Source organism: Tupaia chinensis, unplaced genomic scaffold, assembly GCF_000334495.1.
Source record: "Tupaia chinensis unplaced genomic scaffold, TupChi_1.0 Scaffold000014_1, whole genome shotgun sequence".
In the NCBI taxonomy this organism is placed as follows: domain Eukaryota; kingdom Metazoa; phylum Chordata; class Mammalia; order Scandentia; family Tupaiidae; genus Tupaia; species Tupaia belangeri.
In genome coordinates, this window is record NW_006159444.1 from 5,306,584 (window position 1) to 5,334,320 (window position 27,737).

The window sequence follows — 27,737 nt, forward strand, 5'->3', positions numbered from 1 at the left end:
ACAGAATCCTAAGAGTAAATGTTGTCATGACTCAAACTTCTTTGGACCATGAAGCTAAGAACTATTGAACTTTTACACCAGTCACAATCCGGAGCAGTTTACATTATCAGCTTGTTCCAGCCTCCCAACAACCTTATAGTCATTACTGTTATTCTGATGTTTAAGAAATTTTCATCAAAATGCTGTGCCTGAGGCTGGCACCTTAGCAATGATCAAGCCCTGCGAGTAGGGAGCTAGTGGTTTGAATCTCAGCCTTGGTGGCTTGAAAAATATGCTGGACAGATGTGTGTGTATGCCCAATAATCTGACTGGGTGGAAAGATGGAGGAGAAGGAGTTGTGGGGTGACTATGCCCTAATTGGGAGGTGCTGTCCTCTCTGGTGAGTGTATATACCCTCAGGCAATAAAAAAAATCCTGTGCCTGAAATCTTAACTCGTATATCAATAAAAATTTCATACTGCATTGACCATATCCCATGATGAGAAATATATTTTATATTTCACGTACACGGTGACCCATTATACGTAGGTTGACACATGTATGTGACAGAAGACTTCATTAAACGAAGTTTGTTTTTACTATGAATAGTGTGCTATAATGTTCCCTACTTTATCTAGTAAAGCTAGTTTTATTTATCTGTTGAAGCTAGTTTATCTATTAAAGCTTAGTTGACATGGGAACTTTCTAATGGGTTGTGACCTACAGTTTGAGAAGACGCTGCAGGTGCCATCTTGGTTCCTATGTCCACCATGTAGACACACAGCGTGTCCATCTACCTGTGTACACAGACAAGACTCTGCGTGTGCACAGCACTGACCACACTGGGACGCATTCTCAGTGCACAGACCTTTTTGTTGAGTACTAACCAGAGTGAAAATAACTAATTGCTTTGTGGATTTAAAGGAATTTCTGCTTGTGCAGTGCTAATGTTGCCGTGAAAAACTCATGGAAACTCAGAGTCGCAGAGACTTGAAATATGATGTCTTCCAGTGTCCCTGTCATGCCTTAATCCTCTGTGTCTTTTGTTCAGTCTGTGCTTGAAATGCCACCAGTTGGGAGTGGTTTCCCTTTCAGGGTACTCACTCCCTGTTTTTGGCTAGCAGGAACAGGCCCGTTGGTAGACTGAGCTCAAGTTTGTCTTCCTATAACCTCTTCCTCTTCATCTTTGTGGCCTCCCTCGTGTGAACCTCTGAGATGTTTGAAGAAGACTGTTGCGATTGCTGGCTTTGCAGAAAGGAGTCCTCGAAGGTGACACGGCAGCCATCACAGAAGCCTTAGCCTCTTCTAACCCGTGTGTGCTCACCTCCCTGTCACAGGACATGATGCACTGCACAGCCTTCGCCACCGCAGATGAGTACCACCTGGGACACCTGTCTCAAGACCTGTCTTCCCATGGATATGTTGAAGTCACGAGCTTGCCTCGAGGTACGTTTGATCCTAGGGCCACATATGTTAAAATGTGTTAGAAAATCATTTCTTCTGGTACCATCCTAAGTATACATCTGTTTGCCTTCCTGTTTTCTATTGAAAGGATTATGTTATAAAATTAGTAGTATAGAATCCCTTTATACAAATGACATGAATGTAAGTGACTAAAATGTTTTTACAGAGAACTTAGTTCTCAGATTGAAGTCGGTATGATTTAGTAAGCCTTATTTAGGGGATCATTATTACTTGGGGTGGTCATAGGTCATGCAACTTCATTTCTGTCACATTCAAAAATTATTTTTATGTTACAGAAGAACCATGAAATTGATAGAAACATTTCTTTTTCTGTAAATTTTTTTCAGCTCTTTCGAGTACACTCAAATCTAGTACTTTAAAACTAACAAAATGAGTTTAGATAGGAGATAAACACAGTATTTTTAAAGAAAATTTAGAAATAGACTTAGTTGAGAATGTGAGAATGAAGGATTCTTGACAAAATAGCCTGCTTTATATTATAAAATGAGTAACTTAGGACATTTTGACAGAAGAAAATTTTCTCAATTTTTTTTTTTTAATTGCAAAGTGCATTCATTCAACAAAGAGACTGAGATGGGGGGAGGGGAGGAGAAAGCATCCACCACTGGGGTGTGGTCACACCCCACTTCCTTCTCCTGTTCTCTATCCTGTTGGGATTTGGGGTATGCACACAAGCTCCAGGCATGTTTTTCAAGCCATTGGCTTCAGAATTTGAACTGCAGTCAGCCATGTGGGATCTAGCTCACTTAACCATTAGTCTGAGGAGCCAATTCTGATGGAAGAAAATTTTACAGTGAAATTCAAGATAGCCCAATATCCAGAAAAGTTATTAATTTACTCCGAAGTAGAGAAATTAAAAGGGTAGAAATCACCATCTACAGAGAAAGTTTGGGAGAGTCATTGACTGTAAGAAAGAGTCGAGAGCCTGCAGGTAGCATGGTGGTTACGGTGCTGGACTCCCACATGACTGACCACAGTTTGGTCCCAGACCTTGAGACTTGAAAATCACTCTGGGTGCTCGTACGTGCATGTCGAAAATCCAAGGAGGATAATAGAGGAGAAGAGATCACAGCATGGCCATCTCCCCAAGGGAGGATTTCTCACTTCCCTCTCACTGTCTCTCTCTTTCTCCAGCGACCACACTCCCCCTATAACAAAAAGCTCACATGCTTTGATGATAGGAACAAACTATTTGTGCTATTTGATGACAGTAGCGAGTTCACATGTCTGTGTCAGGTGCCCGTAAGGTCAAAAATTGTTTAGGGGGATTGTTGGCCGACCTCAAACCACCAGAGTGAGTTTTAAGCCACCAGGTCCAGGACTTAAACCACAGTCGACCATGTGGGAGACCAGCAACGTAAGCATTACACCATCTGCCAAGTCCCATGTGTTAAGCCCTTTTAAAAGCCTTAATAGAAAGATGGTGAATATGTTAAAGAGCACTTATGATATATGAAGAAATGATCGTAAATACTTTATTAAAGTGTTTATAGGTGACTCTTACATCTTGTGTCACTTTTTCATTCATTTATTTTAAAATCACAGATGCAGCAAATATTTTGGTGATGGGTGTAGAAAATTCTGCAAAAGAAGGTGATCCTGGAACAATATTCTTCTTTAGGTAAGGCAGGAAAGACACCCTGCTGGAAGGTGGGTGTCCTTTATCAGACTAATCTACCTCTTCTTGCTGTCTGTTCTTCCTTACAATTTCCTTCTCTCTGTTCCCCCTCAGTAGCTCTATAATCAGGTAATTATGGTCTTTATAGGTGTCAGTGGGCCTCTCTTTATTGTGAGTATGTTCAGAATGTATCTGTGGGGACCAGCAGATGGTGTAATGGTTACCTTGCTGGACTCCCGTGTTGTCTACCGTGGTTCAGGTCCCGGACCCAGTGGCTTCAAACTCAAGCCAGGCATGTGTGCGTGCCCAATATCCTGAAAGGAGAATGGAGAAGAAGGGATTGTAGTGTGACCACCACCCGCCCCCAGGGGTAATTTCTTGCTTTGTGTCTCTTTGTGGCCAGTGCAAGCGCCCGATAGCATAGCAGAAATCTCTCTTATCTGATCTAGGAGAGTTTGTCAGTTTTAGGAATCCTCTGGTATATAGAATTTTAGGAACAAGAAAGTAGTCATTTTCTTTACACAGGTAATCTTCCCCAGTTTGTCTTTCTTTGTAAATAAGGATTTTTATTGACTAAATTTCTGTGAAGCGTACTATTTTCCATAGAGGGATACCGAAGAGTGTCCTTTATCAGACTAATACTACCTCTTCTTGCTGTCTGTTCTTCCTTACAATTTTCTTCCCTCTGTTCCCCCTCAGTTGCTCTATAGTTAAAAGTTTTAGCTCACCTTACCTCTCCAGAGACTTCAGACAGGGACCGTGACTCACAGATACTTACTTCTTCTATTTAAAGGTTGTCTTAATGCCAGGTGCTCCAGAGTAGCTGACTAGAAATAATAGTAGAAACCATGTATAATAATCTCAGATTGGGCCGGCCTGTAGCCTAGAGGTTAAAGGATCCAGATCCCACGTGACTAACTGCAATTCAAGTCCTTGACCCAGCCGCTTGAAAAACACGCCATGTGCATGTACACGTGCAAGCATGCCTTAAATCCTGACAGGATAGAGACATGGAAGAGAAGGAATTACAGTGTGATTACTCCTCAATGGGAGGTGCTTTTCTACCGCTCTCTCACTCTCTGTATCTCTGGAGAATGCATGTGCCCTCTGGCAGTTCAAAAATAAAGATAATCTCATAGTATCCTCTCCATACTTGAGGAAGGTCTATTCTCATTTCACAGCAAAGCACGCTGAGAGTGAGTTGCCCATGGTCACCAAAGTGTAAGTGGCACAACAGGTGCACCTGGAACATTCATAAGAACCCAAACGGAGGTTTTATGGTCTTAGTTCTTAGAGTTGATGGCCACTGGAAGCCTTATCTTTGTGCCTGTTGATATATCCTTCCTTTTGACCTTAACTTTAGAGATAATCAAGATTTTTCACATTAGTCCAAGTAGAATAATACCGTCCTTATTGCTTCAAGTGAAGAATTTAGATTTCTGAAGGCATCTAGATCAGCACTGTCTAGTAGAAGTTGATAGAATGGAGAAATAGAAGAAAGAGGACCATGACTGTGCCCCATTGGGAGAGTTCTCTCTCTCTGTCTCTTTCTCTAGAGAGTGTGTGTGTCTTCTGACAGTAAAATTATTTTTACTCTCTAATTAACTTTGAACAGCACAAGTAATATATGTTGCCCAAGATTAATTTTAATAATGTATTTAATCCAGCATATCTAAAATATCATTTGACCATGCAGTTAATAAATAATGTCCCCTACTCTTCCTTCCATGCTAAGTGTTTGGAGTTCACTGCGTATTTTCAACTGAGAGCACATCTCGGTTTGCTCAGGCGTATATCTAGTGCTCGATAGCCATGTGCTTCAGAGCACCATGGTGCACAGCGTGGCTCTAGGTGGAGGGTGCTCACTTCGCTAGACCTCTCTTCTGCCCAGCAGTGATTCACGCAGCTCACACTGGGATTGTCCTCTAAACCCCTCTCCAGGCCATGTCCTGAGACCCTATCCTGGCCTGTTGCAACAGCCTATGTGCCAGTAGCCCTGCCTGCTCACCCACCACCAGCTATTTTCTGTTCTAGGTGGGGTCGCTCCTCAATGGGCACTTCTGGTCTCCACACACTGCTTAAAGTTCCATGGAATCTGACCAGATTCTTTGTCCTGAGTCTTAAAGGGGTTGGCTCCTGCCTGCTTCTCTAGCCTGACTGCCTACCCTTGACCACAGCCAGACCATGTGGCTACTAGCGATTTAGTCTGAGGGCCTTGTGTTCCCCACCTCCCTGCCTCCCCGTCTCCCCAGGAGCCTATGCTGGTCCTCTGCTGTGGTGTCTCCTGTTTTCTCCTGTGGCTTGCTCTGCTGGTGTTTTAGGAGAGGGAGCTCTGTGCCATACATCCCACAGTACAGTCTGCATGACTCTTAATTGCACTGAGCACGCACTGGTGTAACTGGTGGTCCGAATGCCAGCCTTTTCTAGATTGGGAGTTCTTTGGGGATGGAAACCGATCATACTTAACTTTTTATCCCAGATGCTAAGCACAGACCCACACCTGTGCTAAAAGCACATGGCTTAAGCAGTGTTTAAAAATGACATGGGGTCAGGGACCAGCAGTTGACATAATGGCTATGTCGCTGGACTCTCACGTGGTCGACTGCAGTTTGAGTCCCAAACCCAGTGGCTTAAACTCACGCGGGGCGTGTGTGTGTGCATTCCTGAGAGGACAATGGAGGAGAAAGGATTGTGGCGTGGCCATTCCCTCCTGGGGAGGTGATTTCTCACTTTCTCTCTGTCTCTCTCTTTCTGGGGAGTGCACATGCCCTATAGAAAAAAACCTCTCCAAAGGAAAAAAATATATGGGGTCATATTTATCATTCTTTCATTACACCTTTCCATCCTCCAGTGCACTAACCCACAGCTATGACTCTTCTTTTTATTTCCTATCTGAAACAGCTCAATACATCAAACTTCAAGAATGACAAGTTGATTTATAGTTCTTAGACCTTAAATTCTGTCACCAGAATCAGGTTGAGAGGCCTTCCAGCGGCTTCTTGAACTTCTGTTCTCAGCACTGTAGGGATGGATGAGATAAGTCCAGAGAGCATTTTAGCCGCTGGAGGCTGGAATGGCTCTCATTATCTTTATTCCACAACTATTAAACATGTGACCCTTTATGCTTTGCCCATAGCAGAATCTTCCTCAGGACAGCTATGACGAGGTCTCAAAAAATTTCCTTATTCTGATTTCTGCACATCAGAATTGAACAAGGTATGGAAGAGACTAGACATGAAGTTATACAATATTACAGTAATAGCTGTTTATTTTTGGAAACCATGTGAAAAATCACAGATTTTTCTGAAGTTTTGTTCAGAATCAAAAAGTCACTCTGATTTTAGCAAGTCCATCTAGGGACCGTATTGTCAAACTAGCCAATGGATGTGTTTTTTAGAATTGTGTTCCAGAGAGAGGCTAGAAATTACCTAAGCCTGACTTTCTATATGACCCTAAAGAATATTTTGTATCTGGGACCAGCAGTTAGCGTAATGGCTATGTCGCTGGACTCCCATGTAGTTGACTGCTGTTTGAGTCCCGGACCCGGTGGCTCAAACTCACACTGGGCGCATGTGCATGCGTGCCCAAGATCCCAAGAGGAGGATGAAGGAGAGGGGATTGCGGCGTGGCCATCCGCCCTGGGGGGTGATTTCTCGCTTTCTGTCTCTCTGTCTCTTTCTGTCTGTCTGGCGAGCGCACTTGCCCTATAGCCAAAAAAAAAAAACCTCTCCAAAAAAAGAAAATTTTGTATCTTCAACTTAGTTTTTTCTTTTATTTTTTTTTAACCAGGGTAGGAGCTGCTGTGTTTTGGAATGTGAAAGACAAGACTGTAGTTAGCACTCAGTAGTTTAAGATCTTAGATGATAGATTAACAGAAAACCACAACTTTTTTGCTCTGCATTACATGGCTTTTATCAGGTTCATCTTCCAAAATACATTGTATTTGGCTTATTTTCAAATCTCCTACATTTCACATTCTCTGCACCTACACTAACGTGGAGAATCAGAACCACCCTAGCTATTCTGCAGACAGAAAGAAGTATACTTCGCATGTGATGATGTACAAAATGAAAATGTCTACACAGCTCATTGGTAGTTAGTTGCATTGAGTCTCAGATCAGATTTTCTAGAACTTATCACACATAGGAAATCATTTCTTTAGTATCGGAATCAGGGTTTGTTTAATACAACCTGTTTAGAGACAATTTGGTATATTTAACCTGGCAATTTTACACCCAGAAAGTTATCTAAAGGAAATAATGACAGTTATGTTCAGAAATGTTCACCAAAGCATTATGTATAATAGCAAGAGTTAGAAATAGCTAAAGACAGTAGAAAAACTGTTAAATACATCCATAGGATGAAATGTACTGCAGCTCGTAAAACTCATGTGGGAAAAGATCTGTTCCTGGGCAACTGTGTGTATGACACAGTTCAGTTAAAACAGGCTACAAAATATAACCAGCACAGTATCGGTCTAGTTAAAAAAATGTGCTTCATACAATCCTAGTTTTACTAAAAGGAAATACATATGCACACACAGTGAGGGAGAAGGGGGAGAGAGCCTAGAGGAAAAAAATACAAGTGACCAATAAATGTAATAAAAACATAAATTGACGACCTGGAGTTACTGACTGCCCGTAGCGCATGTTGTTGCTTTCAAGAATTATTTATTTAATTTTATGTATTATTATCTTTTAATTTAAGGTATGTACACTCACCAAAGAGAGACAGAGAAAGAAAGGGAAAGTGAGAAAGGAAGCAACCAGATCCGGGACTCAAACCACAGTCAGCCATGTGCGAGTCCAGTGCCTTAAGCACCATACACCTGCTGATCCCCATACCATATGTTTTTTTTAACAGTGCTCTTATAAATGTTTGGATTCTAAAATTGAAAAAATTATTTTGGAGAGTTTAGCAGTGTGTATCAAAATTATATAAATGCAAATCTTCCAAACTACAATTGCTAAAGAAATATTTTCACGATGCCATGAAGCTATCTGCATAAGGATGATGCATTATGGCATTGCAATAGTGGAGAGTGGAAATAATCCCCCACTGATGGATGTATAGGTTAGTTAAATACATCATGTTTCTCCCATTAAGCAGGATAGTATTGAAAATGTTGATGGGCCGGCCAGTGGGCAGTGTGGAGGTTAAGGTGACTGGATCCCAAATCGCCAACTATGCAGTTCAAGTGCTAGAAACAGAGGCTTAAAAACATGCCAGGTACATGTGTGTGCATGCCCAGAGTCCCAAGAGGAGAATGGATTACAGTGTGGCCATCCCCCGGGATGAGGAGTGATTTCTCACTTTCTCTCTCTCTCTCTCTCTCTCTCTTTCTTTCTCTCTTTCTCTCTCTCTCCCTCCCTCTGTCTCTTTTTCAGGGTAGTGCACACTCCCTGTACCAAAAACTCAAAAAAAAAAAAGTTCACAGTATGATCTCGTTTCATATAAAAAGCAAAATATGGGGCCAGCTGGTGGTCTGGTGGTTACGGGCACTGGACTGACACATGGCCAACCAAGATTCTAGTCCGAGATCTGCCAGCTTGCTTTCTTACTTTGTCTCTTTCTCTCACTCCGTTCCTCTCTGGTCATATCTTAAGTAATTAACTTTTAATTAATTAAAATTCAGTAAAATCATTCTTTAAAAAAATAAAAAGCAAAATAAAGGATACACATACACACATAGAAAAAAAAAAAATCCAGGATAGAAAGATATGTACCAGGTTTGAGTATGGTTACCTCTAGGGATTAGGATTTCAGGAGAGCAGAGGTCATTTTCTTCCCTTTTTTTGGAGAGATTTTTGCTATAGGGTGTGTGTGCTCAGCAGAGAGACAGAAAGCAAGAAATTACCCCCAGGGCGATGGCTATGCAATCCTTTCTCCATTCTCCTCTCGGGATCTTGGGCATGCACGCACATGTGCCCATTGTGAATTTAAGCCACCAGGTCCAGGACTCGAATCACATTCAACTACATGGGAGTCCAGTGACATAGCCATTATGCAAACTGCTGATCCCTCTTTTTTTTTCAAAGAGATTTTTGCTATAGGGTGCATGCTCTGGCTAGAGAGACAGAAAGCACCCCACCCCACCCCTCCACCAAGGAGATGGCCATGCCGCAGTCCCTTCTCCATTCTCTTCTTGGGATCATGGGCATTCAGGCACATGCACCTGGCTTTTTTTTTTTTTTTTTTTTTTTTTTTTTTTTTTTTTTTTCTTTGAGGGTTTTTTTTTTTTTTTTTTTTTTTTGCTATAGGGTGCGTGTACTAGCCGGAAAGACAGAGAGAGACAGAGAGATGGAAAGTGAGAAATCATCTATCTTCACACACACACACACACACACGCGTCTGGCGTGAGTTTTAAGCCACCAGGTCCAGGACGCGAACCACGGTCGACTACGTGGGAGTCCAGCGACATAGCCATTACGCTAACTGCTGGTTCCCGCGCCTGGCATGTTTTAAGCTGCCAGGTCTGGAACTCGAACCACAGTCAACTACGTGAAAGTCCAGTGACATAACTATTACAACTTCTGCTGGTTTCAGATGGTCATTTTCTATACCTCTGCGTTGCCTAAATTTTTATGAGTATATTGCCCTTACATTTTTTTTTGAAATTTAAACAATGTAAACTAAAATATTGTTAGTCGTTTGTGTTGTAGGATAATAATTTTTATATGCTTCATGCTCATTTGTTTTTGTAAGTATAAAAGCAAGTGAATGTATCATCCTGATCAGGTTAATGTCACCATGAATTTGCCTTTTCCTTAAAAACTAAGCAACAGAGGGGCCAGCAGGTGGCATGGTGGTTAAGGTGCTAGACTCCCATGTGGCTGACTATGGTTCATGTCCTAGACCTTGTGGCTTGAAAATCACATTGGGCACATGTGTAGGCATGCTCAAGATCCCAAGAGGAGAACAGAGAAGAAGGAATTGCAGTGTGGCCATCCACTCTGATTTCTCACTTTCTCTCTCTGTGTGTCTCTGTCTCTCTCCTGTGAGTGCATGCACTCTGTGGGGAGAAAAAGAGCAATAGAAAACATGGCATAAAAAGGATTGAAAAATGTTAGGAGCATTAATACCACAACATAATTGTACTAAGGACATCAGTTTTAATTTCAGGTGAATCTTCCTTTTCTTCTAGATGAAGCACGTGATGCAAATTCTAGAAAAACATGAAATTCAGCCCTATGAAATTGCATTGGTGCACTGGGAAAATGAAGAGCTTAACTACATAAAAACAGAGTAAGCAACCTTTTATCAAATTTAAAAGGGCACTTGGAATAAACTAGGTAAAGCAGTAAAGGAGATAAATTATTCATGAATACAGACTCATTTTAAGAAAAAAGTTATTGCTACAGATACAAAGCCTAAAACATATAATAAACATTAGTGAATAAACTACTTCTTTTAACTTCTTAGGCTACCCACAGATTAAAACAAGTAGACAGTATAAAATGGGAAGTTTAAATTTTCTAAGCAGACTAAATCAATAAAAGATATATCTTCATCCAGTAAAGTTTGCCCTTAAGTAAATTTATTTTTTTCTATTGACTTTAGGTATAAAAAGGAAGTGTAAGAAGGGGTCAAGGGCCAGCAGGTGGTATGGAGGTTAAGGCTCTGGATCCCTTATGGCAGACAGCAGTTTGAGTCCCAGACCCAGTGGCTTAAAAATCATGCTGAGTGCATGTGCATATGTGCCCAAAGTCTCAAGAGGAGAATGGAAAAGAAGGGACTGCAGCATGGCCATCCCCCCGGGGGATGATTTCTCAGTCGTCTCCGTCTCTCTCCAGTGTGTACATGTGCCCTGTGGCAAAAACCTAAAGGGGGGAGCTGTCTAAGAATCACTTGTTAAAATGAGGGTCCCTGCAGAAAGGAGGAGCCTGTGTGCCATTCTCAGGTAAAAGGGTAGGCAGCGGACTGGCTGGTTTTCCTGGCAGCCAGAGTGGGAATGAAGAGGTTCATGAGCAAGATGGGTCTTTCTTCGTGGAGTTACCTGCCCACTAGAATATGAGAACTAAAGTCTGTCGGTTCCTAAGGTAGGAAGTGTTGACAGCAGAGCTTTAGGAAAATCAGAGGCCCCAGCTGCACCAGGATCAGGTGGGAGAAGGGCTACGTGGTAACAGCCCGGGGCTTCAGGTGCTTGCCAGCTGCCAGGCACTGTTCTTTCCCCCATTTGCTTCCCAGGGAGCATCTCATTTTATCTGCCCAACCCTGCAGTTGAAGCTAACTGCTTTCAGATGAGCTTCAGAGAAGTTTGGTCCTCCTAAGGCACGGACTAGTGAGTGAGGGCCAATTACCTGAAGTTGTAGACCTGAGGCCAGGATGTCAGGAGCTCCTGGAGTTTTCTTCATTGTGTCATTTAGCCCTTGGCCTGCGGGATGGTTCCCATGGAGTCCCTTCTCTGTTTGACCTCCAGACCAAACTTGCTTCCCAGACACTCCTGTCTTCCACACACACACACACACTGCATGGAGTAAAGTCAACTCTTGGGATGCCAGAGTTGGATTGGGTTTCATCAGAAAGCCCTGTGTGAGGCCTGCTTATGATTTCAGGAATCTTCTGCCTCCTTCAGGCCCATGGCATTGTCTAAGCTCCTTCATAAAACATCTTGTAAATGAAGGTTTTGGTTTTGTTTTCTGGTCTTTTTTTTTTTTTTAAGTTTTCTAAAGAGCATGTGCACTTGCTGGAAAAGAGAGAGAGAGAAAGAAAAATCGCCCCCTAAGGGGACGGCCACACTGCAATCCCTTCTCCATTCTCCACTCAGGATGTTGGACCTCCACGCACACACACCCAACTTGTGCTGCTGAGTCTGGAACTCAACCCATGAAGTCGGCCATCTGGGATCCAGCTTTCTAATCCATCACCTGCTATCTTTCTTCCCTAACCCCCACCTAACTTGTCAGAACAGTGGGTGCCTTTCAGCCCCCCGTAGTCCTCGTCCACCTCCCTTTGCCCAATGTCTGACTCCTGTCAGTCGTGGGGGTTTCCCAGGTACTTTGTCCATTTACTTGTGATGTCCCTGCTCACGTGTTCCCTCCCTCTGCTCCTCCCCAATCCCTTTCAGGGTTCTCTGCAGTTGCACCTTAGTTTTTCACAGCACTCCTGCCTCCCCCCACATCATGGGATTTTAGATTATGCCATGTATGTAGTTGTATATTTAGTGTTTTCTCACTCAGCAATGTGCCATGAACATTTTCCATTTCTATTAAACGTCCTTCCCAAACGTGCTGTTTAATTTTTGTTTTGTGGAATTAATAATTATTGACCTATCCTTCTATTCAACATTTAGTTGTTTTCTTAATTTTTTACTATTAAACTTTTGACTATAATAAGGTTTTTGTTCTCAAATCTTTCTTAGCATCTTTGATTATTTCCTTACAATACATTTCTGGAATTATTTAGATCAAAGAGTATGGGAGCATTTATAATAGTGTCATGCAAATTGTCAAAATGACCTCCAGAAAGACTATAAGGTGACTTTTTTATTTTTTTAAGATTTAATTTTTTTTATTATTATTACATATTTTTTTATTTGACCAGAGAGAAAGCAAACCGCCAGGCCGACCATGACCGGCCGTGTGGGAGTTCAGTGCCTTAAGGACCACCCCACCTGCCAGCCCAATGAGACTTCTGATTTTTTTTTTTTTTTTTTTTGGAGAGGTTTTTGCTATAGAGCACATGCACTCCCCAGAAAGACAGAGACAGAGACAGAAAGTGAGAAATCACCCCCCAGGGGGGATGGCCACACCACAATCCCCTCTCCTCCATTCTCCTCTTTGGGTGTTGGGCACATACACACACACACCCAGCGTGAGTTTAAGCCACTGGGTCCGGGACTGAAACTGCAGTTGACTATATGGGAGTCCAACAATATAATCATTACGCCAACTGCTAATCCCCCAAAGTGATTTATTTTTAAAAGAAAACTTAAAGTGCTTTTTAGGATTTAGAAGATACTTTTTATTTTCTTTTCACAGAGGGCAGTCAAAACTTCACAGAGGAGAAATCAAGTTAAATTCAGAGCTGGATTTAGATGATGCCATTCTAGAAAAATTTGCTTTCTCCAACGCTCTTTGCCTCTCAGGTAAGTTACTACTGCTTGTCCGAAAAGGCACCACACAGTTCTCATTTCATGGAGGGAAGTTCAAGTGCTGAGGAACGATTTGGGCATGCTTTCACAGAACACTCAACAGCCTTAGCGTTCCTATTCTTTTTCTCCACCGACAAGGAGAATATTTTGTTGATATCATAAATATTGTATCCATGCTGAAATTACTTGTTTCTTATTAAATATGTCGATAAGGCTTACCTTCTCTAATAGTAATGTTTATACTGTTGTCGCCCTGTTTCCTTTTCTCTTGCTCTGTGTGATGATGATTCTCAGGAGTGTCTGATCCAGGCAGACAGTCCAGCCCCATGTGATGGGGCACAATCTTCTGCATAGAAAACCACTCTCGTGGGTCACAGGACTGGGGCGGAGTCACAGTGGCTCCATGCCCTGAGTCACACCGTGGAAGTTCTCTGAGAATGGCTTTGCCTCCAGTCTGCGTTAGACACCCTCCTCCCCCCACCCCCATCCACCACACCCTGTGTGTGAAGCGACCGAGGGAAAGTCTCACTCCTGCCCCCACCTCAGAGCTACCGGTGGTGTTAAGGTGTACTTTACACCCTCCAGTTTCCGAGATGTCATGTTAGAAAACCAGGAACTTGGCCCAGCCTCCATGGTACAAGGGTCGCGTGCTGATCTGCCATGCTCAGAGCTGCATGGTCAGATCCCCAGCTGAGCTGAAAAGACCCTAGGGGTGCGCACATTCCATCTGAGATCTTGAGAAGGTAGAGGGTTGGGGAGAGGGGATTGCGGTGTGCTAAGACTCTGTCAAGGGTACCCTCTCTTGCTTTTTTTCTCTTTCTCAAGAAATAAGTATAGGGGCCAGCAGATGGCCTAGTGGATATGTTGCTAGACTCCCACAGAGCTGGCCATTGTTCAAGTCCTGGACCCAGTGACTTGAAAATCACACTGGGCACGTGTACATGCATGCCCAAGATTCCAGGAGGAGAATGGAGAAGATGGTGGCATGGCCATCCCCCCGGGGAGGGGTGATTCCTTACTTTTCTTCTCATTGTCTCTGTCTCTGTTTCTGTTTCTGGCCAGTACACACACCCTATGGCAAAATCCTCTTTAAAAAGAAAAAAAGAAAGAAAGAAAAGAAAGAAACTGTTAAATAATAGACCCTATGGCAAAATCCTCTTTAAAAAGAAAAAAAGAAAGAAAAGAAACTGTTAAATAAGAGTAATAATAATAATAAGGAATTCCAGCAAATATAGTTTTGGTCTGCCAAGAGAGCTTGGAAATCTATTCGGTTTCCTTTTTTTCTGTTTCCATTATGTCCTTTATAATAACTGTTCTGAGGGACTAGAAAGTGGTGCATTGGTAAACACTCTGCAGGGCTGAGCCACATGGAAGGTTCTGGGTTCATACCCAGAGATCTCCCTGAGTATGCTGGGCATGTGTACCCCGACCCAGGACTGGCTAGAGCGGGGGTCATAGCATCAGGACCCTGTTGGGGGGGTGCTGTTTCTCTCTCTTTCTCTCTTATCCAAGGAAGAAATAAATAAATATATATTTTTTAAATAACTGTTCTTTCATTTTAGTTTCAGGATTATAGCTCATATGCTTCTTAAGCTATTGTTAAAATGTTAGTGAAGGTACAGTGTGATTTATGCATTCCATGTAGGTGTGAATAAAGAAATGTTTCATTGTTGACTTTTTTGCTATTTTTTTTCCCCAGTGAAACTGGCTATTTGGGAAGCATCACTGGATAAGTTCATTGAATCTATTCAGTCAATTCCAGAGGTAATTCGACCAGTTTTATAGTTGTTCTTAAAGTTTATTTGTGTTTGGGGGAAATACATATTTTCCCATTCAATCATATATAGGATTGTCGGAAAAGTCATGACGGATTTTTCTATGCAAAAATGTGTCATGATTTTTCCGACGACCCACCTATGTAGGATTCCAATAAAGTAATAATGAACATTAGGTAAGCTGTAATAATTTGAGCAAAACAACCTTCTCAGTTACATATAAGATGGTGAAATAAACTTTATATTAATATTATTTTTAAAATTTCATATTACTTTCCTCTAATGATATAATATTTTGAATATAACTGATAATTAAAGAAGAAAGTGAAATCTCTTCTGGAAGGCAGATTATTGAAACCATTTCTTGATTTAAAAAAGTGTTTTGCTCAATTGTGAGAAAAACAGTGGCATAAAAATTTATTTAATACATAAAATTATAAATATATTATTAAAATTTCAAAATGCATTGACATTTTTTGATACTATTTTATTTTTTAATAATTTTTTTAAGAATCTTTTTTTTTTTTTAATTTTAATTTGGCCAGAGAGGGACAGAAAGAGGGAGAGGAGGAAAGTGAGAAAGCAACCTGCCAGATCCAGGACTTGAACCTTAGCCATGTGGGAGTCTAGAACCGTTAATCACCATGCCACCTGCTGACCCCACTATAATCTATTTTTACTGTGACAGAATAATTTAATTATACTTGAGAGAAAAGGCCCTGATGTTTCAATAGAAGTTAGGGATATGTATTGTAGGAAATGCTGAGAAAAAGGAATATGAAATTTCTACCCAATAAGATTTTGAAATCTCAGGCCGAGTTAAAACATACATCTGGGAGACAGTTATCTAAGAGGTATTTACATATGATCAAAATTAATGCCCCTTTTGAAATTTGTATTATGGACCTAATACTTAATTGGAGAGACATGTGTATGACTTTTTCCCCTCCCAATAGGCTTTAAAAGCTGGGAAGAAAGTGAAACTATCTCATAAAGAAGTTATGCAGAAAATGGGTGAACTCTTTGCCCTAAGGTAAAATTTTCTCTTGTAAATAAAGTATTTCGTGTAGTTACAACCTCAAGAAACCATTCCTATAGACCTACAGTAAAGACCAAACATTGACACCTCCATGGGAATTATAGCTCTTTTCATTTCATTGATTGTAAGCAGGAATAACTCCTGCCCATTCAAATCAGTTGAGCTGAGGCCAGCAGGTGGTGTGGTGGTAAAGGTGTAGGACTCCCACATAGCCATCCACATTTCGAGTTCTAGGCCTGTGGCTTGCTTTTCTCACTGTCTCTCTCTATATATATCTGGCCAGCCAGGTCCGAGACTTGAACCACGGTTGGCCGCGTCCAGCACCTTTAACCACCATACCACCTGCTGGCCCCAAAACTAATTAAATCTTAAAACAAGCAAACAAAAAAAAAAACACACACACAACAGTTGGGTTGTATTAGGGCTGTACTGGAAGAAATTATGCATGGACAAAGGAGATCATAATTGATCTACTTTAAACCCACATCAGGTAATACAGTAGAAATTTTTTGAGAGATTTTTGCTATAGGGTATGTGTGCTCGCCGGAGAGATGGAGACAGACAGAAAGACAAAGTGAGAAATCACCCCCCCGGGGGGGGTTGTTGGTCATGCTGCAACCCCTTCTCTTCCTTTCTCCTCTCTGGATTTTGGGCATGCACACACACATGCCCAGCATGAGTTTCAAACTGCTGGGTCCAGGACTCGAGCTACAGTCAGCTACACAGGAGTCCACCGACGTAACCATTATGCCATCTGCTGGTCCCACAGTAGTTTTTTGAAGGTAGAAAGAGACATTTGAGAATTTGGTTCATGGGAACTCTCAGAAAAAAGGTATCACTGTGTCCTAATGCTAAACGGACCCAGTTGCGATCAAAAAGTTATGTGCCATATTTCACTGAATCTGACACACTGTAAGATTCCACAGGCGGCCGGAAATGCTGCAGATAAACTGCGGTGGTGCTTTTATATCACAGAGTTTAAATATAACACTTACGGAAATAGCCCATTTAGTCTGACTTGGATGTAGATTCTGTCGCATTCCCCCTTGAGCAAACATAAAAAGGAAAGCGTAAGGGGAAGACATTGTTTAGGGCAGTGACAACTAAGCCACAACTGCCACCTGTAAGACACCACCACCTTTAAGTTACCTCCCATTCTCAGACGTTAAATGGGAAGAATTGTGTCTTAAAATGATGAAACAGAGAAATGTATAATTTTAGATAATGTCTGGAAAGGTTTTCTGCTTTATTTTTATCATTTTCCCACGATTTACTGAGTGAGACATGCCAGATGTTGATGTTTTTCTTCCTGGGCAGCATTGTCCGGTGTCATCCCTTCCGGCACGTGGAGACATCCCTGAGCTCATTGCAAATGCTTTCCTCAGACTAGTCTCCCTCGTTCTCCTCAGACGCTCTGCCCAGAGAGGAGAAGTGGTCCAGCATTTCATCATTTGCTGATGAAACAGATGAAAAGCGTATGCCTATTGTAAACTTTTTAAAATGACAACAGAAACAGCCTTAGAAATTAAAAATGAAATGAGCTTTTTTTTTTTCCCTAACCATAAATGACATTGGTATTATAGATTGAAATCATTTGGCTGAGAATTTTGAAAGTTTTTTGTATAATCTTTCCTATTTACATGTATCCTTTTTTTAAGAATTATTTTATTTAACTTTATTTGTTTATTTATTTATTTTAATTTGACCAGAGAGGGACAGAGCAAGAAAGAGACGGAAAGTTAGAAAGGAAGCCACTAGGTCTGGGACTCGAACCACAGTTGGCCATGGGGGAGTCTAGCATCCCTAACCACCATATCACCTGCTGGCCCCCAATTTATAAAAATTTTTAAGTATTTTGATAAAGAAAGCATTGGGACCAGCAGTTAGCGTAATGGCTATGTCGCTGGACTCCCACGTAGTTGACCGTGGTTCAAGTCCCGGACCCGGTGGCTTAAACTCACACCGGGTGCATGTGCGTGCGTGCCCAAGATCCCAAGAGGAGAATGGAGGAGAAGGGATTGCGGCATGGCTATTCCCCTAGGGGGTGTTTTCTCGCTTTCTGTCTCTGTCTCTCTCTGTCTGTCTGGCGAGCGCACGCGCCCTATAGCAAAAACCTCTCTCCAAAAAAAAAAAAAAAAAAAAAAAAGCATTAAAGAAGTTTTCATAGTGCACCACATAGATATGAAATACAGAAAGGATGATTTTAATTCGAGGTAGATAAAAGGTTATCTTTTTTTTTAAGGCATCGTATCAATTTGAGTTCAGACTTCCTAATCACTCCTGATTTCTACTGGGACAGAGAAAACCTGGAAGAACTTTATGATAAAACTTGTCAATTCCTTAGCATTACTCGAAGAGTTAAGGTATGTATTTTGTACTTTCCTGAGAAAGACCGTTGTTGTTTATAATTCTGTGACTATGTGAAGAGAAATTTTAAGTTAAGTGGATTTTTGGTATAGGGTACGTGTACTCACTGGAGAGACAGACAGAAAGTGAAAAGCCACACCCAGGGGAATAGCCACACTGCAGTCCCTTCTCTCAGGGTCTTGGGGACACACGGCCATGTAGCCGGCGTGAGTTTTAAGCCACCAGGTATGGGACTTGAACCGCAGTCAACTACATGGGAGCAGCAACACAACCATTATGCCATCTGCTGGTCCCAAGTGCTATGTTTAACTCTGTGGAGAACTGTCTGGCTTGACTTCTATTCCAGTCTCTTTAGATTTCCCCTTCCTCTTCGTATCCTAGCTACGGCCAGTTTTTATACCTTTTCAAAGGATCTTCTGGTATTTGCTCTGCAGCTGAGTCAAGACTGGTGTGAGTTGAGGCCCCAGTGGTCCCTTAAAAAGTTCTTGTCATGTTTCAAGCAAGAGTTCATGGTTCTGAACAATAACGGTGACAGCGAGAGTAGAAATGAATTTAAGAAGGAATTCTTTAGGATGAAACAAGGGACTGGCAGTGGGAGGCCAGGGAGAAGGAAGACTAAAGGGTGGCTGAAGCTTGCCTGCTGGTGAGAGGTAGAAAAGGGGCAAACAAGGAGAGGCTGGGGGCACCGTAGCCAGCTAAATTTAACACAAGCCGAGATTAGAGTAGCAACAGATAGCCAATTAGAACTACACACAGGCACTTAGAAGTGTGGAAGCAAAGTTGAGAAAGAAAATACTGTACCCAGGAAATGTTGAAGTGGGAAGGCTGCAGGCAGACCCCATGAGGGAAGAGCACAGGAAAGAGAAAATGGTGTCAGTATGACACGTGCACGTAGTCCTGACGTCCCACCACAGGAGTAGATCCACATAACCACACAGTCAAGACACTGAGCCATTTGCTGCAGAAATCCCCTTAGACAGCCCCTTCATGGTCACACTAGCGCCCCCGCAACCCCTAACTCCTGGCAGTAAGTAATCTCTTCTCTGTTCTATAATGCTATAATTTTGAGGATGTCATGTAAATAGAATCACACAGTACCTGATCTTTTTTCAGGTTTTTGTAATAGGGCGTATAAGCTCACCAGAGACAGAGGGAGAGGGAAAGGGAGAAAGCAAACCCCAGGGGGAATGGCCACACCACAGTCCCTTCTCCTCCATTCTCCCTCAGGATTCTGGGCACTCACACACATGTACCCGGCATGATTTTCAAGCCACTGGGTCCCGGATTTGAAACACAGTCGGCCATGTGGGAGTTCAGTGTCTTCACCATCACGCCACCTGCTGGCCCCCAGTATCTGATTTCTAAAATTGGCTTTTTTCAGGCCAGCCAGGTGGTGTGGGTTAGGGGACTGGATCCCACATGGCTGACTGAAAAGTGAAAGTCCTGGACCTGGTGGCGTGGGAAATGTGCTGGGTGCATGCACGTCCAAAATCCAGAGAGGAGAATGGAGAAGGGATTATGGCACGGCTGTCCCCCTTGGCAGGGGGTGATTCCTCACTTTCTCTCTCTCCTGCCCCCCCCCTTCCTCCCTCTCTCTCCCTTGTGAGCATACACATGCCCTATAGCAAACTTTTAAAAAATTGACTTTTTCACTAGGCCTATTGCCCTTTGGATCCATCCAAGTAGTTGTGTATCAACTTCTGTTTCCGGTGGGTTACATATACATGTTTTAGAATTTCATTTTGATTCATATACTGTATTTTAGCATATCTCTTTGTACAGATATTTAATGGTTGCTCTAGCTATTGCATTATATGTACATAACTTCTTACAGACTACTGGTTTCACTGTTTTACCAGATTAAATGAAGTATAGAAACCTTACTTTCTCTTATATTCCTTACCCTCTCCTTTTTATAATATAGTTGTCTTGGGGACCAGCAGGTGGCGTGCTGGTTAAGGCACTGGATACTCCCACATGGCCAACCACAGTTCAAGTCCTGGACCCTGGTGGCTTGCTTTCTCACTCCCCCCCCAGCCCCCCCATCTGTCTGACTCTCTCTGGTCAAATTAAAATAAATGAATGAATAAATACCATTAAATAATTCTTTAAAAAAATAATACAGTCATCTTAATATTCTATAGACATTGAGAACTTCATTAGTTACTATTAACATTTTTGCTTCCGCCTTCAAACATGATTTAGAAAACTCAAGAGGGTTTTACCCTTATTTTTATTCTTTCTGTTGTTTCCTTTTGATGTTCCAAAATTTTGTATTTCCTTCCTGTTTCAAGAACTTTCTTGAGCTATTCTTTTTGATGTTGTTAGTTTTGCTGTGGAGCATGTGTGCTCACCAGCAGAGTGAGAGAGAGGGAACATGAGAAATCAGCCCCCGGGGAGGGGGCATGCCACAGTCCCTTCTTCTTCCTTCTTCTCTTGGAATTTTGGAAACACACACACATGTGCCCAGCGTGTTTTTTAAGCTACTGGGTTCAATCCTCAAGCTGTGAGGTTGGCCGTGTGGGATCCAGTTCCCTTAACCACCATAACACCAGCAGGTTCTTGCTATTCTTTTAAGATACATTTGCTGAAACAAATCTTTCAGTTTTCTTTCATAAGATATAGTCTAATTTCTCCTTCATTCCAGAAGGATATTTTCAGTAGGTGGAGAACTCTGGGTTATCATTTTGGTCGCGACTGAGAAATGGTACCACTTTCTGCTAGCCTCTGGTTTCTGACAGGAATCTGCCGTCATTCTGTGACATTCTGTGACCTGCATGTTGTGTCTTTATCACACTGCAGCAAGTCTTAGAGGCTCTGTCCACTTGGTTTTTTCTCCCAGCATATTTTCTCTCTGTCGTCAAATTGGGTAATTTCCATCTTCCATCTTCAAGTTCACTGCTCTTTCCTCTCTCACCTTCATACTGCTATCAAACCCATCTTTGAGTTTTTTTAAGTAGAATTTTCAGTTCTAAAATTTTGTTGTTTCCATTTCTTTCTTTTTTTTTTTTTTGGAGAGGTTTTTGCTATAGGGCACGTGCGCTCACCAGACAGACAGAGAGAGACATAGAGACAGAAAGCGAGAAATCACCCCCCAGGGGGGATGGTCACGCCGCAATCCCTTCTCCTCCATTCTCCTCTCGGGATCTTGGGCATGCACGCACATGCGCCCGGCGTGAGTTTTAAGCCACCGGGTCCGGGACACGAACCGCGGTCGACTACGTGGGAGTCCGGCGACAGCCATTACGCTAACTGCTGGTTCCCACATTTCCGTTTCTTTATTTCATGTCTTGTGTTTCTTTGCAGAGACTTCCTGCTTTTTTACTTCTTTTAAGTGTGTTCATAATTGCTTATTGAAACATATTTATGGTAGTTGCTTTAAAATCTGTTAGATAATTTCAACATCTGATTCCTCTTAATATTATTGTCTGTTGGCATTTTTTCTCATTCCCTTCAACTAACTCTAATACCTCCAGTTTTTCACATTGTCTGAAATGTTATGTTCACATGTTTTTGCTTACTATACAAGGTCCTTCCTACTTTCTCCCTATTAAATCATTTTATTCTCACCACTCCCCAAATTCGCCCCATGTCCCCTCAAAAATAGATGATGTACAATTGCAAAATCTCACTATGGCTCACCAAATACTATGGCAGCCGTGGTATGTATGTTTTTATCTCCAAGCCAGACACAGCCACTGTCATACCCACACCAAAGGTGTCTGCAGTCATCACTGATTTTTGGTACCATGCCTGCGTGGGTGTTTTCAGGGCAGGAGACTAGAGATCATTGTCAGGTAGAGGATCATCCTAAGCTACGTTGCCTTTAGCTGACACAAAAAGGTTGATCAGGGTCAGCTTCATAGCATCATGGTTAAGGTGGGGAGCTGGAACCTCTGGCCAACCGGCGTTCAAGTCCCAGCCCTGGTGGCCTGAGAAACACAGTGTGTGTGCATCCATGTGCCAGATCCCAATAGAATGGAGACACGGGGGAGAAGGGATTGCAGTGTGACCATGCTCCACTAGAGGTTGCTTTATCCCTCTCCATCTTTCTCTCTGGCAAATCCACATGCCCTCTGGCAATTAGAGGAAAAGGCTTTATACAAATGAGATGCCTCCTATGTTTGTATTAGCTGTTATATAACAGATTACTCTCAAGCAGTGACTTAGAGGACCCATTTTCTCATGGTTTAGGGGTCAGGAATCTGGTGCTGCATGGCTAGATTCTTTGTATCTGAGACTCTCACGAGACTGCTGTTATCTCCATGGTTGCCTGAGAACCATCCACCTCCTCGTTCACTCGTGGCTGTGGCTACATTCAGTCCCTGCAGCTAATGGACTGAGGCTTCGGTTCTGGAAGAGCTCTCAGCCAGAGGCCTCAGTCAGTTCCCTGCCTCGGAGGCTGCTTCATAGAACATTGTACAGCATGGCAGCCAACTTCATCAGTGAGCAAGTGAGAGGGCAGGGGAGACTGCTGGCAGGAGGTGCGCTAGCAAGAGGAAGTAAGTCACAGAGGTGATGTCCTGTCACTTTTGCTGTATTCTCTCTGTTAAAAGCCAACCACAGGGGCCAGGCAGTGGCACAGCAGTAAAACATGATGCTCTGCAAAGCTGACTCACATGAGAAGGTTCCTTGTTCAAGTCCAGAGACTTCCCTGAGTATGGCAGGCATGTGCATGCCCGTGATCTGGGGCTGCCTGAGGCTGGGGTGGATTGTAGCTTCAGGACCTTTGGGATTATGTTTCTCTCTCTCTCTCTCACTCATGGAAGAAATAGATAAATGGTCAAATTTGAGGTGGGGGGAACCAAATACTAGGCTCAGCCTGTACTCCAGTGAAAGGGATTACACAAAAGTGAACACCAGGATGTGGGGAATCTTTGGGTGGCATCTCAGAATTCTGCCTACCATAATCATTTTGAAACATAGAGAAAATTGTGTAGTTACTTTATGAACACTGGCAACATGAGGCTCACACTGCCCAGTACTAAAATGATTCTCAGCCTCATGCCACCAAAGACACTGGGACCATTGCTGATCTCATTGTGCGCAGAATCATCAGTGAGCCAACTGCCACTGCCACTGCCACTTGGCTTGGACAAGAAAGTTGTTGTCAAAAGCAACTTTCTGATCTCTGATCTGGGCGGCATTTTGTGTGTGTCCATCCTCACTGTTCAAGATGGAATAAAGTTTACCCATCTGAGTGGAGAATATCTTGACTACCAGGGCCCACTATTTCATGGCCGAGAATAAGTGCAAGTATGAAAAGCACATCAGTGTGGACCAGAGGGCCATTCAAGCCTCCCCCCGTCTACTGAGTATACTCTTCATTCCAACGGCACAGCCAGTCTGAGGTTGAGTCCTTCCTTGAAGGATGAACAGCTGTACCCCTGTAGCCCATCAGCAGCTGGAAGAATCAAATGCTAGGCCTGTGGGGAAAGCCCTGCACAGCACCAGTTAGATACGTCACTAGTCCTTGGTGGGGTGGCTCTATCAATAGTTGTGAGATTTAAAACCTCTTATAGGAAGAAATAAAACTGCATTTATTTACAGTGTGATCTTATATGTAGGATACCCTAACAAATTCACAAAGAAGCTTCTATAATAAATGAATTTATAAAGGTTGCAAGATCAGCATATATGGGACCAGCAGTTAGTGTAATGGCTATGTCGCTGGATTCCCACGTAGTTGACTGCGGGTTGAGTCCCGGACCCGGTGGCTTAAACTCATGCCGGGCGCATGTGAGTGCGTGCCCAAGATCCTGAGAGGAGAATGGAGGAGAAGGGATTGCGGCATAGCCATCCCCCCTGGGGGGTGATTTCTCACTTTCTGTCTCTATCTCTCTCTGTCTGTCTGGCAAGCACACGCACCCTATAGCAAAAACCTCTCAAAAAAAAAAAAAAAAAGATCAGCATATAAAAAACAATTCAATTCTTGATACTATGAATACAATTGATAAAAGTTTTTAAATACTAGTTATAATGGCACCAAAAACTCAAATTACACAGGAATAAGTTTTTTTAAGTATAAAACCTCTACCCTAAAAACTACAAAATATGACTGAGAAACTAAAGAAATTCTAAATCAATGAAAATCTATACCATGTTTGTGGCATAGAGTACTTTTACTAAGATGTTCTGCAAATCGATCTGTAAATTCAACTTAATTGTAGTCAGATTCTCAGCAGGCTTTTTTTCTTTTTTTAGAACTAAAAAGTTGATCTTAATAATAAAAATGCAGGGACCAGCAGATGGCATAATGGTTACGTCACTGGACTCCCACGTAGTAGACTGCAGTTCCGAGTCCTGGGCCTGGTGGCTTGAAACTCACACTGGGCATGTGTGCATGCGTGCACAAGATCCTGAGAGGAGATGGAAGGAGAAGGGATTACGGTGTGGCCATCCCTCCTGGGGGATTGATTTCTCACTTTGTCTCTGGCAAGTGCATGTGCCCTACAGCAAAAACCTCTCTAGAAAATAATAATCATAATGAAAATGCACAGGAGCCTAGGTTCCCCAAAGCAATTGTGTAAAACAGGCAAAATTGGAAGACTGTTATTGCCTGATTATAGGACTTCTCTAAAGCTGTAGTAATCAAAACTGTTGAACACTGGCATAAGGATACACATACAGAGCAATGGGGGCCAGCCCCATAGCCTGATGGTTAAGGGAAGCCAGATCCCATATGACCGACCATTATTTGAGTTCAGCCCCCGTGGCTTGAAAACCACAATAGGCACATGTATGCGTGTATGTGCATGCTGCAAATGCTGATAGGGTGGAGAGGTGGAGAAGGGAGGAGGGTACGACCACTCCACAATGGAGGGCACTTTCTCCCGCTCTTTGTTTCTCTCCAGCATGTGCAGGTGCTCTCTGGCAATAAAAAAAATAATAATAAAAATAAAAAATTTTAATTAAAACTAAATTAGCTCAGTTCAGTAAGTCAGAATGAAATCCAGATGTAGAACCATAGACGCATGGACCATTGACCTTTAACAAAGATGACAAGGTAATACCAAAAGGCCAGTCTTCTTAACAAATGGTGCTAGAACAGTTGTATAGCTGTATGGAAAAAATTGAACCCTTTCCCGTAACTCACATCATTTTGAAATGAATATGAGCCCTTAATATAAATAATAATGTTAGTAAATATTGAGTTCAAAAATATGTAAGAGAAATGTTCTCATGATCTTGAGATGAGCAAAGATTTCTTAGGACAAAAACAGCAAGAGGCCCAGCAACAGTAGTTCAGGCGGCCAGAGCCGCTGTGTAACACTGGAGCCATGTGGGAAGGCTTGGTTTCCCGGTCAGTTTAAATACACAGGGCATGCCCATGGGAAGTAGGGAGGAGGCGAGATTACAGCGTGTTGAGACACTTCTCCCTCTCATAGGAAAGAAGGAAAAAAATTTTTTATAAAGGCAGAAGTCATGAAAAAACAATTTCAGAATTTAACTTCATCAAAATTAAAACTTCTCATGAAAAGGCACTAAGAATATGAAAAGTAGGCCTTAAATTGCTCCATACTGGGAAGAAAACATTCTTAGTATATAAACCTGACCAAGGACTTGACAGAATGTACAAGCTTTAAAGAACTCTTTTTATTTATTTATTTATTTTTTAAGAGAGGTTTTTGCTATAGGGCGTGTACGCTCGCCAGAGAGACAGAAAGCAAGAAATCACCCCTCAGGGTGGCCACGTGGCAATCCCTTCTCCTCCATTCTCCTCTCGGGATCTTTAGGCACGCATGCACATGCACCCGGTGTGAGTTTTAAGCCACCGGGTCCGGGACGTGAACCATGGTTAATGTTAGTAAATATTGAGTTCAAAAATATGTAAGAGAAATGTTCTCATGATCTTGAGATGAGCAAAGATTTCTTAGGACAAAAACAGCAAGAGGCCCAGCAACAGTAGTTCAGGCGGCCAGAGCCGCTGTGTAACACTGGAGCCATGTGGGAAGGCTTGGTTTCCCGGTCAGTTTAAATACACAGGGCATGCCCATGGGAAGTAGGGAGGAGGCGAGATTACAGCGTGTTGAGACACTTCTCCCTCTCATAGGAAAGAAGGAAAAAAATTTTTTATAAAGGCAGAAGTCATGAAAAAACAATTTCAGAATTTAACTTCATCAAAATTAAAACTTCTCTTCAAAAGGCACTAAGAATATGAAAAGTAGGCCTTAAATTGCTCCATACTGGGAAGAAAACATTCTTAGTATATAAACCTGACCAAGGACTTGACAGAATGTACAAGCTTTAAAGAACTCTTTTTATTTATTTATTTATTTTTTAAGAGAGGTTTTTGCTATAGGGCGTGTACGCTCGCCAGAGAGACAGAAAGCAAGAAATCACCCCTCAGGGTGGCCACGTGGCAATCCCTTCTCCTCCATTCTCCTCTCGGGATCTTTAGGCACGCATGCACATGCACCCGGTGTGAGTTTTAAGCCACCGGGTCCGGGACGTGAACCATGGTCAACTACATGGGAGTCCAGCAACACAGCCACTATGCCAACTGCTGGTCCCTTAAAGAACTCTTTCTACTCCATAAAAAAAAGCCCAATTTTTTGCAATGGACAAAAAGTTTGGAGACTACAAAAGAAGGTGTAGCTGGCCAAATAAAAGTATACACAGCATCATTATTTATCAAGGGTACACAAATCAAAACTGCACTCAGATGTCCTTACACTCATTAAAGTGGCTGACATAAAAAGGACTGACAATAGCAAGCCTGGGTAAGGATATGGATTGAAACTTTTATTTATTATTTATAGAATATAAATTAGTACATTTTGCAAAACAGCTTGGTTTTCTCATAGTTAATCATTATCTTACTATATGACCCATATATTTACTAACCATGACAAATGAAAACCTATGTCCTCACACAGATTTGTACATGCATGTTCATGGTCGTTTTATTCATTGTAGTAAAAGTTGGAAACCACCAAATTCAAGTTTCAGAAGATCCATACAGTTGAACACCATTCAGCAATAAAAGGATGTAGCTCCCAATTCATGCAGCATGGGTAAATCTCAAAATCGTGCCGAGGGAGAAGCTGAACACTGCAACATACATGCAGTTGTATTTATAAGAAATTCTGGAATGGCAAGTCTTACATGTAAATACAGAAAATCAGTGATTCCCTAAGGCTGTGGATTGGGAGAATGGGCAGGTCAGCAGATTGCATATTTACTGGGACAAACTTATAAACATTCAGAATTTACTACTCTTGGGTCTTTTTTTCCCTTGGTGTGGAGACTTTTAGTGGAATCAGGATTGTTGTCATGAGAGATAATGTCAGTGCCATCAAGCAGGTACGAACTTCTGCCCAGCCTGCTCTGCTTAATTAAGTTCATAAAAGTGAGCATGAACCAAGATAACCAGTTGAG

General features: G+C 42.2%; 1 protein-coding gene across 1 annotated transcript in view; it reads left to right on the forward strand.

Annotated features, from left to right (window-relative positions):
- The window catches only part of RMND1 (required for meiotic nuclear division 1 homolog), a 48,653-nt gene that overhangs the window by 15,044 nt on the left and 5,872 nt on the right, over positions 1-27,737 (forward strand). The window contains exons 3-10 of the mRNA XM_006140010.3: positions 1,317-1,425; positions 3,010-3,085; positions 6,872-6,911; positions 10,227-10,327; positions 13,063-13,169; positions 14,875-14,939; positions 15,907-15,983; positions 18,232-18,352. Of these exons, the coding sequence (XP_006140072.1) occupies positions 1,317-1,425; positions 3,010-3,085; positions 6,872-6,911; positions 10,227-10,327; positions 13,063-13,169; positions 14,875-14,939; positions 15,907-15,983; positions 18,232-18,352 (696 nt within the window). The remainder of the gene's footprint in view (positions 1-1,316; positions 1,426-3,009; positions 3,086-6,871; positions 6,912-10,226; positions 10,328-13,062; positions 13,170-14,874; positions 14,940-15,906; positions 15,984-18,231; positions 18,353-27,737) is intronic.